Here is a 17027-nt window from a genome sequence, read left to right as displayed (position 1 = left end):
GTATCACTATTGTTGAAACTGCCCAAGTAATTCACATGCACAGTCAGGGTTGACCACCGCTGCTAGATCAATAAATGTGGCCTGTTTGGAAATGTGTTTGTTCGCTGTTTATTGCTTGCTTGTTTGATAGAACAGTGGGAACGGCTCTGTGTGTATTTCAGTGTCTGGATCCTTTGACCCAGAGGAGACTACCTCGTCCTCACAGCTTGCTGTAGGAGCGGCTGGGAGTCCTGGGTCGCGCGCCCAGCTCTGCCCCTATCCTGCATCTGGGCCGCGCGCCTCACTCTAAAATAAACACCCAGGAGCCGCGGCCGGGACAGGTGCAGCCCGAACCCAGCGGACTCGCCGAACGCCGATCCCCGTCTCGGTGCTTCTCGACCTATGGACGAGAGTCTGCTGGCCTCGCCTTCTAGCGGCGGGAGCAGCTGGGGCCTGCACAGCGCCGTCATCCAGTGGTGAGCAGCCAGGCGCCCCCAGGCTACCCCTTCTACTGGGATCCCGGTAGCGAGGTCGGGACTGCAGGGCGAGGTAGCTGGGACAGAGAAGTTCTGGGCCAATGGGGTTGAAGAAAAGGGGCATAAAAAGGGAGAAGCCTGGCTCCCAGCTCTGCTATCCCCTCAGGACCTTAGGCCAATGTCAAGTGTGAAGAGGGACAGCCTGCGCTCATGGGCCTTAAAATAGGATTTAAAAGACACCCGTTCATCCCAGGACCAGCATCTTCTAATGCTGACCCGCTGCGATAGGAATGGACACAAGCGCATGCAAACACACACACACAGCCTCTTGGTTGAGAGTTTGGATTGAGACAGTATTGTTTTTCCATCTGTGGGCTTCCCTGATGGTCCCACTTCCTGTTGGAAGCAATCCAGGCTGAGCCCCACCAGGAGTCTTGTTGGTTGAACCAGTGCTTACATATACATCTGAGAGCACGTTGGCGTTGGCGAAGCAAGGAAATGTTTTCTTTTAGCATGAAACCCAAAGTGGGATGTTTTCTAACTTAAAGCAAGTTTTAGTTTTAAGAATGTATTACACTTTTGTGTGTGTGAAATTAACATCTGGCTATTTAAATAGGGGGAAAAAACCTGGAAAGGAAAATACCCTTAGCACTTGGGGTTGATGAATTCATGGGCTTTTAGCTCCCTATAAACAGGAAAATAATTTAAACCAGTCCTAAAACTTTAGTTTTATAAGGTGAATAACTATTAGATATCAGACTACATTATTTTTCTTAAGACTCAAAGAATATTTCTCGGGAAAAACTCTCAGAAAGTTATGTGAGTGAAGTAGAAAAATGAAGGGTGTGTTTGTTATTATAACCCTAACATGCCTAAATGATTACCACTTCCCCCTAAAAGAAAATCTTTGATGCATTTTATCATACATGAGGAAAAAGAATATATATATATATATATATATATATATATATATATAACGAAACATCGTGTTTTTCACAGTGTGACAGAGAAAAAAAAACAAAAACAAACTCCTGAATATGGCTTTGTTAACTATTTCAAGTCACCATTTAGAAAATTAGTTTCCAAGACTTGAAATATGACTCAGAAGCTTGAAAATACGATTAGTAATTCAAAGAAATAAATAAAAATACCTAAATGTCCTACTAAGGGTCATTGGTGGACTCACAGAATGGAAGTAGATCACCTGGCTTTTCTTCTGGGGAGCCTCTGGGTGGGTTCAAATGCTAACCTTTTGGTGAATAGTCACCCAGGGACTCCTGCAGTTGCCCTAAATCACTTCAAATGGTAACTGAAGATCCATTTTGACAGTGAGCCCCAACTAATTCAAGCCGCATGGCACAAATTCCTACTCTGACAGGCCTCTGACCTAAGCATCATGTACTTCAGGTTTGGGGAGAGGGTGAGGAGAGAAATCACTTCATCATGGAGTGTTGGCCTTTCACAAACTCACTGCGGTCAAGTAGGATCCAACTCATAGCGACCCTTCCTTGGGTTTGCAAGGCTGTATCTCTAGATTGACCAATCTTCCCTCTGAGGAGTGGCTGGTGTGTTTGAACTGCCAGCTTTCTGGTTAGCAGTCAAATGCCTTAGGCGCTATGCCACCAGAGCTCCTTGGTTGGTCTTTAGGCATCCAGAATTTAAGGTAGAATAGTTAACAGATCATTGTTGTTGATGGTTTTAATATTGGCATTAAAAACATAGCTCCTCAGTTTATTATCCTTGAAAAAATTCTGTTTTGACTTATAGGTTGCTATGGGTCAGAGTTGATCCTGACATCCTAAGGATGTTCAAGATGACTGAGGAGACCAGCTACCCAGAGAAATAGGAGTGGTTACAGGCTAGCTGTGCAGACACAGAGAGAGCTGGGCACACTCACCCTGATTCTCAGTGAAAGACTCAAGAGGGAGCCGATTGTTGTCATGTGGAAGAAACGCTCCATTTACAGTAATACTTCCAATTGTTCCACTTGTTAGTCCCCAAAGTTTCTTAGAGACATCAGTGCCACTGTCATCAGCACATAATAAATTCTCTGAGGAGAAAGAAAGGTCTCATAGTAAGCTGGACAGTCTTGGGAACAGTGAAACATCTGCATGGTAATAAAAGGTTTCTGTCTCATGGGCTGCAGAAACAGAGAGAGAAGAGGTCAGCCATCCAGCGAGTAAAAGGGATGACATAGAGTGGTGAACTGACTTCCCCTGCTGGGGCTGTGTGTACCCAACAGGTCTGACTGCATGGGATCCCTGGCTTCAAACCTCAGAAGAGAGCCTAAAGCCTCACCCCGCATGTTACAGAGTAGAACTGCTGCATAGGGTTTTCTTGGCGGTAATCTTTACAAAAGCTGATTACCAGGCCTTTCTTATGTGGCGCTGCTGTGTGGGTCCAAAGTGCCAGACTTTCTGTTAGTAGAAACAAACAGAAACAGCTTACACCACCTACCGACCCCAGAGGAAACCCTGAGCTTCAAATCCACATGCATGCATCTACACTGGCTGCAGACTAAGTAACTGTCTCCTGCACATAAATATGATAGTTTGAAATCTCTACAGACTCTGCTGCAATTAATAAAATGCAAATTTATTTTGAAAAGTACAGAATTCATAGTAGCTTTTGACCAGGCTGAATCAAAGGGTACTATAATCCCTAGTGCATAGGAGTTGACGACGTTTTTCTTTATGATGAAAAGGAGTACTCAGAAAACATGGGAATCACTGGACTAGGTATAGAAAACTATAAAACAAACCCACTACCATCAAGTCAATTCTGACCCATAACAACCTATAAGTCAAAATAGAATTGCCCCATAGTTTTCAAGGCTATAAATCTTAATCGGAGCAGACTGCCTCATCTTTCTCTTGCAGGGCAGCTGGTGGGTTTGAACCACTGACAATTTGGTTAACAGCCAAATGCTTTAACTGCTGCACCACCCAAGCTCCTTGGACTAGGTAAATGTCCTCTTCAGTTGGTGAGCATCAGCACTATCCATCACCCCAAATAAGGAAGGTATCATGAATGTTCCCAAGATCTTGGCCATCTACCTCATATGACTGCCAGACCTGGAAAATACTGATATTATGCAGCTATGCAAGGAATTTAGTGACCCTGTTCCACTCCAGCTTTGAACATGTATAATCAAGTATCACCCAAAGCGAGTTCCTAGGTGCAAATGGTTAACATGCTTGGCCACTAACCAAAGGTTGGAAGTTTGAGTCTTCTCAGAGGTGCCTTGAAAGAAAGACCTGATAATCCAGTTCCAAAAAATCTGCCATTGCAAACCTTATGGAGCACGGTTCTACTCTCACACACACATGAGGTCACCATAAGTCAGAGTCACAAAAACTATGAGGTGTTTCAGAGTCAGGATGTAAACCTGGATGTATGAGGTCACGATCAATTTCCTATGTGTGTGGAGGCTGAAGGCTCAGACAGCTACTGTTTGAGTGGAAGGAAAAGCAAGAACCTGAATAGAGATGCTCTTTCTTGCAGGACTAACTAAAGCCCAATTTAAAACCATTAATTTGTCCAGTCAGTGTATCCTGACTGCCTGCTACAGGCAAGTCTCTGAGATATGGCTGGGAACTTTAGAGAAACAACTAAAAGCAGATAGTCAGAAATGGGGTGAATCTGTTGGAGAAGCAGAGTCACCAAGCAGAAACAGAAGGCTCAAAACTTAGAAGGCAGCCCTCTAGGCGCATGGCATAGAAAGCACTCTTGACCACAGATCTGTATCATTATTGTTACTATTATTGTGTTATTTATCCACTCAGTAATGTCACTTTGAAATAGAACAATAATTCATAGAGGCCTAGAACAAATGAATGTCTGTGACCAGAAAGAACAATTAACAAAAATTAAACTAGAGTTCATTTTAAAGAGTTAGTATTTTGTGCAGTGCTTTTGTTTTAATATTTTATTTCTTGTTTTTGTTGTGAACATATATAGCAGAACATACACCAATTCAATGGTTTCTACAGGTACAAGTCAGTGGCATTGATTACATTCTTCAAGTTGTGCCACCATTCTCACCCTCCTTTTCTGAGTTGTTCCTCCCTCATTAACATAAACTCACTACCCCCTGAAGTTCCTATCTAATCTTTCGAGCTGCTGTTGTCAATGTGATCCCATATACATATATTTTATAAGAGCACAGTGCTCAAGGCCAATGTTCTTTATGGATTATTCTTTTTTAAGGAGATTGTTTCCCTGCCAGTTCCAGTTGCCATTGAGTGGATTCTGTCTGTTTTAGAATAGAACTGCACTCTGTACAGTTTTCAGTGGCTATGACATTTCAGATGGAGATTGTCAGGCCTTTCTTCTGAGGTACCTCTAGGTGGCTTGGAGGTGCCAGCCTTTCAGTTAGTAGCTGACTGCTTAACTGTTTGCATGACCCAGACCATCCTCACCACTTGTCCCCGCCCCCCACAAACACACACTTTCGCTCTCTCTTATACCTCTTGTTGGAACAGCCCCCTGGCTATCCCCACAGGGACTGAGCTGTGATATGTGAACTGCAGGCAAAGTCCCTCGTGTCCACCTTCTTTGCCAGGGTACATACACTAACCCCAAGACCCAAGAGTATTTAGACAAAGATCCCACCTTGAGCAGTGGCCACAAGCACTGCAAGAAATACTGAAATATTGCTTGGTTCTGTATACTAGCTGAAAACCCAGTTGTTGAGTAATTTCCAACTCATGGCAACCCCTTATGTGTCCTAGTAGAACTGTGCTCCATTGAGTTTTCAGTGGCTGAATTTTCAGAAGTAGATTGCCAGGTCTTTCCTATGAGGTACCTCTGGGTAGACTTGAACCTCTCACATTTTGGTTAACAGCCAAGTGCATTAACTATTTGTACCAGGGACTCTTGCTTGGATCTTCACTGAACAGGAAATAAAGGAGTGTGAAAGTTTACTTCCTCTCTGTCTCCTGGCATCTTGCTTTTTAATCTCATTGCAATTCAAAGAATCAAAATATAATGGCTGATCCTAAATGACACAGTTTAAAAACAGTGCAAGAAACTGTGCTGGGGTAGAGGGATGATGGAAGAGCAGCTGTGAACCACATGCCCATCATAAGCGAACAGGAATTAGGAAGCCACACTCAACTCTTGGAGGAGCCTGCAGAGTTGAGGGACTCTCCATGTGGTTTGTGGAGTTAATAGACTTTAAAAGAGGGTTTTGTTTGTGTCTTAGCAAGTAGTTCTCTACTTTATGATTTTAGCTCTTGGCTATGACCTTTTTAATGGTATATGAAATGGTGTCCCCTGAGTCCAATAATTTGTTCTTTTTAAGATTTTCTTCTCCCCAGAAATATTATTTAATAGTTTTTTAAAAAATCCATCATGCTGATAATTCAAAAGCCCATAATCAATACACTTAACACTGGGCTTAGAACAAGAGTTATCAGTGCCAGCTGGTGAACTTTCTCTGGGTTCCAGTCAATAAATTAGACATATTTTATTTAATTGGATCCCACATTGTGGCTGACCATTACTTCTTGTCCTCCTTTCCCCACGGGTTGGTGGATAATTTATGTGAATAACCTTTGTGAAGGGTGCAGTGTACCTCACTGTCTAGTGTATGAGGTGTACATGGAAACCAGGGGGGGAAATGCCCAAAATCAAGTCAACTCAGCAATGTTAGGGAAGGTAGAGTGTGAAGATGAAAATCAGGGAAGTCATTGAGTAAAACTGTAAGCAAATTAATTTATGAGAAAAATTTGAAACTTATTTGGGGCTAATGAGTTCTCAGTAAGCATAACTGGCTTCATTCTGGCAACATAACAAGATGGTAAACTTACTTCAACTCTCTCAAAAAGCTCTTTTTTTTTCCTCACTTTGTAGTGAGGAGCCAGAAGAGGTAAGGAGAAGATGGTACATAAGGGAATATGACTATGAGGGCACCAAACACTCCCCAGGAACCAGATTTGCTGGGCCTTTATTCTCTTCATAGAAATGCCAAATTAACCACAGCACAAGCCCTATGAGCCATTTTTTGGCATCAAAAAACTGATGCTGCTGATAATTTGGTTGTACTTACAAAACTCATTGGTTCTTAAAGATATCCTCTGGAAGTAAAGAACTCTATCCATAAACTTGTTGAAAAGCATTCAATATACAACAAATGCAATCATTTGCACAAGTATAGTCTCTCAGAGACCTCCACATTCAACAAATTGTTGTTTATCTGCCATGGACCAGGCATTGTTTAAGGTACTGGGAACACAAAAGGGACCAAGACCAATAAAAATACCTGCCCTTCTATGACTTATTTCCAGTTGAGGAAGACAGATAAACAAGATATAGTATATTAGTGACAAAGGGTAAGGAGAAAAAATAGCAGAGGAAAAGAAGATAAGGCTGTGTGTGTGTACATGAGTGTGTGTACATGTGTGTGTTAGGGGAAAGAGTTATAATATTAGAAAAGACAGCAAGTGAAAGCCTCACTGAAAAATAACACGTGAGTCCAGACCTCCAAGAAGTAAGGCAGTGAGCATGTGGTTGTCTGAGGAAAGAGTGGTTCAGGTAGAGCCAGTGCAGATGTGCTAAGGCAGCAGGAGCCTGAGCAACAAGGAGGCTGCTGTATCTCAAGAGAGGCAACCAGGAGAAAGGATGGGAGGTCAGATCAGGGAAGTGAGAGGAGCCTGCATGAGCAGGGAGAGACAGACAAGAATAACAGTGGAGGCAGTGAGAAGGGGGTGAAGTCAGTAGGATTTGTTACTAGAAAGAATGAATAAATCAATAGACTTGTTAAATTTAAAACGGTAATACCTTCAGCTATGTTTTTATTTTTTAAGGCCCTTTTCCATCTAGTTTTCAGGAATAGACACCCATTCAAAACAAGTTAAAAGAAGATTTTTTAAAAACATTCTAGAATGTGGTTTTATTAATGCACTTTATGACAAGTGCCATTCTTACTCTCTTTTTCTGGGAAAAAATACTGTCAATTATAAATAACCCAGCAGATTTTTCCTTAGACTAAAACAGTGTGTGTTGGGGTGGAGGTTGGATCGTTTATATCATGCTGCAAATACAAACTCGTATCTTGAGTTTACAAATAACACTGAGCAAAAAAATATTTTTCCTTCTTAAATTTTCTTCAAAGCAGATCTATTTAAAAGGAGCATTTTTTAAAGGAAAGGGGACATAGCTTATCTAATTGAATTGTAAGAAGTTTGCCTGGGCCTCACAGAATCTGCTCCAGCATGGCCCAACAGAAATGTAATTGTTGTTGTTGTTGTTACGTGCCATCAAGTCGGACCCGACTCATAGCTATAAATGTAATATAAATTATTCCCATAGCCTCAGTTTAAAAAGTTTTTAAAAAGGCAAACTTAATTTTAACATATTTTATTTAATGTGAAATATCCAAACAATTGTTATTTCAACATAGAATAAATACTAAAAAACCATTAAGACTTTTTTCTTTTCCTTTCTTTTTCTCCCCCCATGCTAAATCTTCCAAATTCAGTGTGTACTTTATCCTTATGGGACATCTCAATTACAATGAGGCACATTGCAATTGCTCTATAGCTAAATGTGGCTGGTGGTTTTCATTATAGCACAGGAAGGAGTAGATCTCAAGACACAAGTCTGTCCTCTTTCTCCCTCTGATGTGTCTTTAAACCACTGAGTCTCAGCTTTTTTTCCTACTGGCTTGCTCCATTCCTTTCCCTAGAAGCTAGTTTCTAGCTTCCTCTACCAGCTTTCCAATTTCCCATAATCACGTCTTACATGGTGCCTGCCATGATGCTTTCTCTGTCCCCTACACTCCCTGACCTTCTGCTCCAGTGCTTAACAGGTCTGTGAGGCAGTCCACCCCAGCTGTGATTAGGAGAAGCACTCTGGAAAGGGCGTGCAGGTGGGGAGGCAGTGATTGTCATCTTTGGTGCTTTGTCTACTTTCATAGCCACCTAGCTCAGGCAGGTAGCATCAGGTGGACAAGAAAACAAACCTAGACTGATTAGGGCTAAGGGTTCCACAGCTAGTTCCAATGCTTGAGCAGGAAATTCTGTCTCCTGAAGAGTGGTTACCTTGCTATTCCCCCTAAAGGGTTCTTGAGTTCAAATAGACCTTGGAGATCACCTGGTCTAACGCCATACCCAAGGCAAGATCCCATCTAAAGCACCCGTGTCTAGGAGCTTCATAGTGGAACGAAGTGCCCTGTCCAGGTGAAGACAACTCCAGGTGCAGAGAGCTGGGTGAGAGGAAAGCACATTTCTGCAACTTCTTCCTCTGGACAAATGTAGCCCCACATTAAGATTTGTGGCTTGGCAAGCAACATACAGGCTGGCTTCCCAACCCACTAGCCTCATCCTCAGGGGCTTGGTGCAGTTCCCAACCTGCATATCCTGCTGCTTGGGGTAGCCATCTGGTTTTGGCTGAAAAGATTTGGGTGACAAGGAGTTTGCTTAATGTGCCACAATGCTGCTATGTCAGTTTTCTCTCTCCTTTTCTCCCTCCTTCTTTCCTTCTCCCTCTTGTTAGTGGTCCTCAGGTGGACAGAATTTGACTGGTTCATGACACACTCTCATTACTGATCCATGCATGCCTGCTCCTATTTGGTTGTTTAGTTCTTTTCAATGTGATAAGCATCTGTGAGCCCACCACCCACAATAAACCATATTGCTGGTTCCCTCATATCCCATCTCCCCATCCTTCCCACTGGTGGAAACCATCACCCTATTCATCGTTATCTTGCTTTTTTAAGAAGAGTTTTATTGCATTTATATGTATTACTAAAAAGCATATTTTTATTTTTGTAATTTAACTTTATTGAAAAAGAGTATGTGTTGTTTGTAATCTTTGGACTTTTCCACTTAATATTATATTTTTAAGATTCATCTAAATTTATTTGACTGTTGTAGACTATGTCACACTTTATTCACCCACACACCCATTGATGAGCATTTGGATTGTTTCCCAATTTTGTTATTGTGAACATTCTTGTACATGTCTCCTATTCTACATGTGAAGATTTTCACTTGGGTGTGTGCATCCAGGAGTCAAGTATCAGGATCAGGAGATCTGTGATCCTGCAATTTCAGGAGACGGAGTCAAACTGTCTCTCACACTGTTTACCAAGTTATTCTCTTGTGGTGCAGTGAATTACTTAATATGGCTCTTCTAGCCATAGTCTTTGTGACTCCCACAAAGTGATTGGATGGAACTATGCAAATAAGTTGCTTATGCCCCACCAAGGAGATTGGACATCTTGCTGTTAATGCAAATTAAGGTACATGTAACCTGTGGTGGTTAAAGGTATGTGTCAACTTGACTAGGCCATGATTTTTCGTGGTTTGACAGCTATATATGAAGTTGTTGCTGTTGCTTTGTGCCGTCGAGTGGGACCTGACTCATAGCGATCCCTCCTTGGGTTTCTGAGGCAGTATCACTATGGAGGTAGATTGCCCAACCTTCCTTCCAAGGAGTGGCTGGTGGGTTTGAACCGCCAGCCTTCTGGTTAGCAGTCAAGTGCCTTAGCCACTATGCTACCAGTAGTCACCCTCTATTTTGTGGTCTGATGTAATTATCCTCCATTTTGTAACGTGTTGTAAATCTTAGCCTTTATGCCTATGGTTATGGTCCCATTTGGGAGTGAGTTGTCTGTCATGGTAGTGAGGCAAGATTAAGATGGGATGTATCTTGAGTCATTGTTTTACTAGAGGGTGTGACTCCAGTCACCCCCTAACCCCAGTCGCCACCCTTTCCATCCTTATTCAAGTGGGGTTTCCTTGAGGGTATGGTCTGCATATACATACATACATGCATGCATGCATACATAAATACACACACACATATATATACACATTCACATGTGTATATATGTATGTGTGTGTGTGCATATATATATGAATGTTGTAGCAAAGTTCCCTCTCTTGCTCTGGATCCTGCATCTTGCTGGTCATCATCTGACCTCTGGTTCTTGAGCCAGAAGCCTATCATCTGACTTGATTCACCAGCTTCCACAGCCTTGAGAGCCAGAAGCCTGTCATCTGACCTGCCAATTGGGGTTCATCAGCCCCTGCAACCATGTGAGTCAGGAGAAGTCTGACACCTCACTCTCAGATTTTGGCCTTGCTAGCTTCCATAACCACATGAACCATTTTCTTCATCATTCATGATTTCTGTGAGATGTTGCCGCAAATTATAGAACCCAAAGACGAGAGGGAGAGTACTGAGGGGAAGAGAAGTAGTTGATGTTAGAGATGAGGGAGTGGTACTATAGTTTGGAAAAGCTGGACATTTGAGACATCTTTAACCTCTGCCTCATAAGAACCTCTGGTAGTACAGTGAGTGCCTAAGGCATTTGACTACTAACCAGAAGGTTGGTGGTTCAAACCCACCAGCCACTCCATGGAAGGAAGATGGGGCAATCTACTTCCATAAGGATTTACCACTCAGAAACCCGATGGGAGTCCCTATGGGTTGGACTAGACTTGATGGGAGTGAGTTTCGTTTGGTTTTTTAGTTCATAGGAACCAGTTTTGTGCTGATCCTTACAAATGAAATTACTCATTCACCCTCTTACAACAATCTTCTAGATTTTAATTTTGTTTTCTACTATTAAAATTTTAGACCCATTCTTCTTATATATAGCCGAAATCCTTATCCCTGAAATATCCAGTCACTGGTGAAAACACTGCACTTTGACAGTCATAGAACATGTATGAGAATCATCTAATACCACAACTGCTCAAATATTTGAAATAATTGTTCATGCCTCCCTATCTTTCCTTTTCCACACTGAGTATGGTTGGTTCCCCATCCATCAACTTCCTGACCCTCTGTTTCATTATACACTCAATTTGTGAATGTCCCTTTTAAAAGGTGGACCCAAGGTTGCAACCCAGTGCCTCAGGAGTTCTCAGAGGACAGGAGGACTTTGTGCTTCCATTAATGTAAGTTTAATTTTTTATCCTTTCATGTCACTCTGTTGATTCCATTTTAAGCTTGTCCTCAACAAAAATAATCCTTAAGTATTTTTTCACATGAATTGAAACTCTGCTAGCTTTCCAAATGTTTTGTAAATTGTAAAATGCCCTATGTAAACATTAAATATTGTGATAGTTGTTCTCAGATTATCATTATCAGTTGACTACATGAACTCAAGAGTAGCTATTTCCTTGTTCTTGTTACATTTTACCTTCTTGGCTTTGATCTCCAGCTTTATTTATGAATATCTTTTGGATCTTAGGTACGTTGTTCGGTCTTCTCGATTTGGCAAAGCACATACATTTAAAAATCACTTCACTTATCTCTCCATTCAAATTCTTGTTAAATAAATCAAAAGCCATATGGCTACGTGGGAGGCCTCAAGTATACTCTGGAGCTCACCAGGTGTCTCTGAGTAAGGTTTTCCAACCAGCCAGGAATTCCCCCAGCTATGTTATCGTTCAGCCCAGATTTTGCCATTTCATCACTCAGAATATTAGGAAACTTCATCAAAGGCTTTGCTGAGTTCTGGGGATCCTGGCAGTACAGCATTTTCCTTATCTACCCTCCTAGCAGCCTTATCAGGGGGAAGTGGGTAAGTTTAGCTTGACATGTGCTGGCTCTCTATAATCCCTACTTCCTTTTCTAAGAAATAAAAAACTCTTTTTCAAGATCTTTTTAAGATCTTGTCATAAGGTTGTTGCACCCCTAGAGCAGTCCCACTGAAGAGTATTCCAAAGACAAATTTAAAATGAGATTTCAGTGTTTAAAGATTTGCATTTCTTTAGCATTTTTCATCATACTATTTCCTTTAGAATCCATTTCCCCAGACACGACTGCTAATTTGCCTGAAGAATGGCCAGTTCAGTTGAGCTGGTATTGGGAAGGGACCCTGTGCTGCTGAACTTGTGACTATAGGATATTAAAAATGGAGGGGGAGGAGAAGGGGAAAAGGATATGATCACAAAGCATGTTTACAAGAGAAACAACAAAATACCTAATTCTTACTTCCTCCCTCCTCCCCTGGGAATGGAGTTGATTCCACACTGAGTTCCTGTGCAGATGTTTCTTGCTCTTTTTGGCGGTGTTGGGCATGTGATGGGTAGTGCTCATTCTTGGTGGAACTATGTGTTACGTGAGTTGGGGAATTTCTCAAAGGGTGACTTTCTCTTTTGAAATAACACTTACAGATGTTTTTCTGATATTAAGTAATATGTCCCTTTGCAGAAAATGTGCAAATTAAATAAGTGTATAAAAAGGAAAAAAAAAAAATGAATATCTGCTGCAGCCTCACTGTCCAGAGATAGCCACATGTTTGTAATTCATTTGCTTGGGCATGTGTATGCACACACACACTCGTGCATGCACACACACACTCGTGCATGCACATGTAACCAGCAGGAGTCAAGGGAATAATCAGAAAAGCTACTTCATCTTTTATTTCCCACGTTTTTTTAGACCTGGTCATGGGCTGGTTCTTCCCTTGCTCACATACAAGCATTTGAGCAGGTAGTATGACCTCTCAAGAAATTCTTAGCTCATGCGGTACCAGGGCTGTTACATCTCTAGGTCCAAAGAAGGAAGAACACAAAAACCAAATCTGGAAGTTTAGACAAGATCCAATTGTTGCTCTAAGTTACCAAACAGTACCAATCTGATGCTTAGAATGTCCAATCATATATAATCAATGAAGCTCTAAACTTGGTTTAAAGTTGAATCTCTTCCCCACCTCCTCCAGCTTGGTGTCTTACAGTCAGAGCACTAGGTTTAGGACCTGTGGTACTCCCTGCTTTCCCTTCCCCAGGTGTTATTTAGCCACTGTGAGAGAGAAGGAGGTAAGAGGAGTTGGAAAGTTGTTACTTCATGACTTCACACTTTGGACACCTCCAACATAGTGCCACATTGTTCTTCATATAGTCTATCTTCTTGGATTATTTGCTCACCATACAGATTGAATAAGAACAATGAAAGGATAAAACTCTGATGCACACATTTCTTGATTTTAAACCACACAGTATCCCCTTGTTCTATTCAAATAACTGCCTCTTGGTCTATGTACATGTTCCTCAGAAGCACAATTAAGAGTTCTAGAATTCCCATTCTTTGCAATATTCCTGATAATTTGTTTTAATTCACACAGTCAAATGCCTTTACATGGTCAATAAAACAAAGGTAAACATACACAGATGTATTCCACTTGATTCCTATGTATTCCATCTTGTGACGTCCACATGTATAGTTACCATTTACATTGTTGAATAAAGGCATTTTCAACGAATAGTCATTGGTCTTGCAAAACTCTATCATAAGATCTACAACAATGTTTCTATACCAAGGCCATATTTTCCAACCACTGGTCCTATGTCTTTATTTCCAACTTTTATAATCCTATCACTAATTTTTATCAATACATGTTGATTGATGAATTTCAGACTGTAGCAATTCATAAAAATCTTCAATTGCTTCATCTTTGGCTTCAGTGATTGGTGCATGTATTTGAATAGTGCTTGTATAAACTGCTTTTCCTTGTAGGCACATGGATATTATCCTACCACTGATGTTGTTTTTCTTCAGGTAGATCTTGAATTTTTTTTTTTTCCTCAATGATGAATAGGACTCTGTTTCTGTTCATTTTGTCATTCCCAGTATGGTAGACCATATGATTATCCAATTCAAAACAGTCAATACTAATCCATTTCAGCTCACTAATAATACCTAGGATATCTATCTTTAAGTATTCCATTTCACTTTTGACAACTTCCAATTTTCCTTGATTCAGACTTGGTACATTACATATTCCAATTACTAAAGGATGTTTGTAGCTATTTATTCTCATTTTGAGTTGTACCACATCAGCAAATGAAAGTCACAAAAGCTTTACTCCATCCACACCATCAAGGTTGACTCTACTTTGAGGAAGCAGCCCTTCCCTAATTGTATTTTGAGTAGCTTCCAACTTTATGGGCTCATCTTCCACACTATGTCCACACTATATCAGACAGTGTTTCCCTGCTATTCGTAAGATTTTCAGTGACTAGCTTTTTTCAGAAGTGGACCTGGCTACATCCTTCTTCCTAGTGTGTCTCAGTCTGGAAGCTCCACTGAAACCTAACCACCATGGGTGACCCTGCTGGTATTTCAGCATCACAGTAACATATAAGCCACAGCAGTATGACAAGCTGATAGAGAAATGGTGGATTGGAAATTTAAGTCATTCATAATTTTTCCCTATCCTAAGTGATATAACTCTTTCTCTGTTCTAAGTGACATAACTCTGTATCTGGAAATTCACTTAGGATAGATTCTTAGATACAGCATACCAAATTGTTTTCCATAACCAATTGTTACCAGTGATAAACCATTTACTCTTCATAATAGTTCATGGGATTCTTATTCCAAATCCACAGTACTCTTAACCCAGAAACTTTGCTGGGTGAAAACTATTGAGCTGTTTCAATTTGCATTCATTATATTATTAGGGAAGTTAAGCACTTTTGCATATGTGTTGGTCATGCATATCTTGTCTGTGGAGGTCCCTAAGTGGCTGTCTTCAGTGCTGCTATAACAGAAATACCACAAGTGAGTGGTTTTAACAAACAAAAATTTATTTTTTCACAGTAAGGAGGCTAGAAGTCCAAACTCAAGGTGCCAGCTCTAGGGAAAATCTTTCTCTCTGTGTCATCTCTGAGGGAAGGTCCTTGTCTCTTCAGCTTTTTCCTGGTTCCTTGGAGCTCTCCATGTGGCTTGGCATCTATTGTTCCCCATCTCGGCCTCTCTTGCTTGGTTGTCCAATCTCTTTTATATCTCAAAAAAGATACTCAAGATACACCTACACCAATCCTGTCTCATTAACATAACAAGACATTTCCAAATGGGATCATAACCAAAGGCGTAGAGGTTAAGATTTATGACACATATTTTGGAGGAACATAATCAAATCCATAACATTGGCACAAACTGCTTGCACTCAACTGCTAACCTAAAGGCTGACGTTCCAAATCCACACATTGATACTGTGGAAGAAAAGTCCTGATGATCTGCTGCCCTTAAGATTATAGCTGAGAAAGCCCTGTGCAGCAGTTCTACTCTGTAACACATGGAGTCGCTATGAGTCAGAATCAATTCAATGGCAGCTAACAACAACAACATCTTGTTTGTGTATATTTTATCACCAAACCATTCTCTACTTGGGTATTAGCAGTTTTCCTATTGAATTGCGTGTGACCTCTTTCTATATTAAGGATATAATTTCTTTCCTTTTTCTTTTCTTCAAATAATCATCCCACTTGTGTTTTAATCTTTTCATTTTAACTGTGGATTAGCAAATAACCCAGGGTTGGTATTACTCAAGAAAAAAAAAAGTATGCAGATTGTGATGTTGTCAGAAAACGAAGTGGTTTATTTCTGCTACTCACTCCATGTTCTGGTTACCTAGTGCTGCTCTGACAGGAATATACCACAAATGGGATGCTTGAACAAACAGGAGTTTATTCTTTTACAGTTTGGAGGATTTAAGTCTGAGTTGAAAGTGCCAGGCTCTAGGGGTTGAGTGAAAGCCCTTAACCCTGGTCTTCAGCTCTGCCTCCTTCTCCCGGCCCACTAAAGCTAAAGACTTTTCTTCACTAAGACAGCTACTGGCTACTGAGACTGACAAGTCCAAGGTTGACAAGTAAAAAGGCATAGATCTGATGTTATTAAACTACATGGCAGGCCATTCATTCAAGTCCATTGAAAGTCCCAAGATCGGCAGAGCATGGCAGACTGCTGAACAATGACATAGCTACATGCAGGGTTCAAGCATGCCCATAAGCTAGAGACCATTCCCCAAGACTTCTCCTTATATACAGGAAGTAGACCACATCCCTAAAGCAGCTACTCAGCTGCTCATAGTAGATTCCACCATAGAGTTCATTACTAGTCTCATCATGGGGAATACTACAGCCAGCTGCCCAGCCACTCAACCAGGCCCAACCAAGATGACACACAAACTTAACTACCAGACTCCATAACACCAAATTATTCCCCAGAGTCTTGAATCTGAGCTTGCTATATATTTTATAATAATACCTTTAGGTACCTACTGTTTGCCCCTTGATTTCATTTTACAACTAGCCATATACACAAAGTTTTAAGTGATTTTATTAAGTAGAAGAACAAAAAATTACCAGAATATGTGGTTGAAAGTAGGAATTCCTGGCTTCTAATTCTACATTTATATTAAGCTGACTTTTTCTTTTATCCCCTACCATTTATTTGTATTCTGTAAATTTTGGTTCTCCTTCCCTGAAGGCACCTCTCAATTTGCACTTATTATTGTGTTTTCCAATTGTGCAAGACTTGCCTTCCTTGCTCTTTCCTTTTGCCTCCTCACACTGGTTCTTGTGTTGGCCTCATATATGAAGAGGCAAACAGAAGGAGAAGCAATTCACAATGCTTCTGACAAATCCTGCTTTGAGGCTTAAAACAAAAATTTATTCTCTCCTAGTTCTAGAGGCTAGAAGTCTGCATTCAGGTGTCAGCAGGGCCATGCTCTCTCCAAAGACTCTAGGGAAAAATCCTTGTTCATCTCTTCCAGCTTCAGTCCTAGGTGTTCCTTAGTTTGTGGCAGTATAACTCAGCTCTCTG

The 17027-nt window shown here is 41.0% G+C and overlaps 1 protein-coding gene across 1 annotated transcript in view; it reads left to right on the top strand.

The window, feature by feature from the left end:
• Nucleotides 1–381: 381 nt before the first annotated feature.
• RFX8 (regulatory factor X8) overlaps nucleotides 382–17027 on the top strand; it is a 99744-nt gene continuing 83098 nt past the window's right edge. Inside the window, 2 exon segments of the mRNA XM_007959540.1 lie at nucleotides 382–455; nucleotides 6312–6327. Of these exon segments, the coding sequence (XP_007957731.1) occupies nucleotides 382–455; nucleotides 6312–6327 (90 nt within the window).

The sequence above is a fragment of the Orycteropus afer genome, unplaced genomic scaffold (genome assembly GCF_000298275.1).
Source record: "Orycteropus afer afer isolate SDZICR_OR568_19922 unplaced genomic scaffold, OryAfe1.0 scaffold00017, whole genome shotgun sequence".
NCBI classification, from domain to species: domain Eukaryota; kingdom Metazoa; phylum Chordata; class Mammalia; order Tubulidentata; family Orycteropodidae; genus Orycteropus; species Orycteropus afer.
Note: the sequence above shows the minus strand (reverse complement) of the source record. Positions and strands in the feature narration are given on the sequence as shown.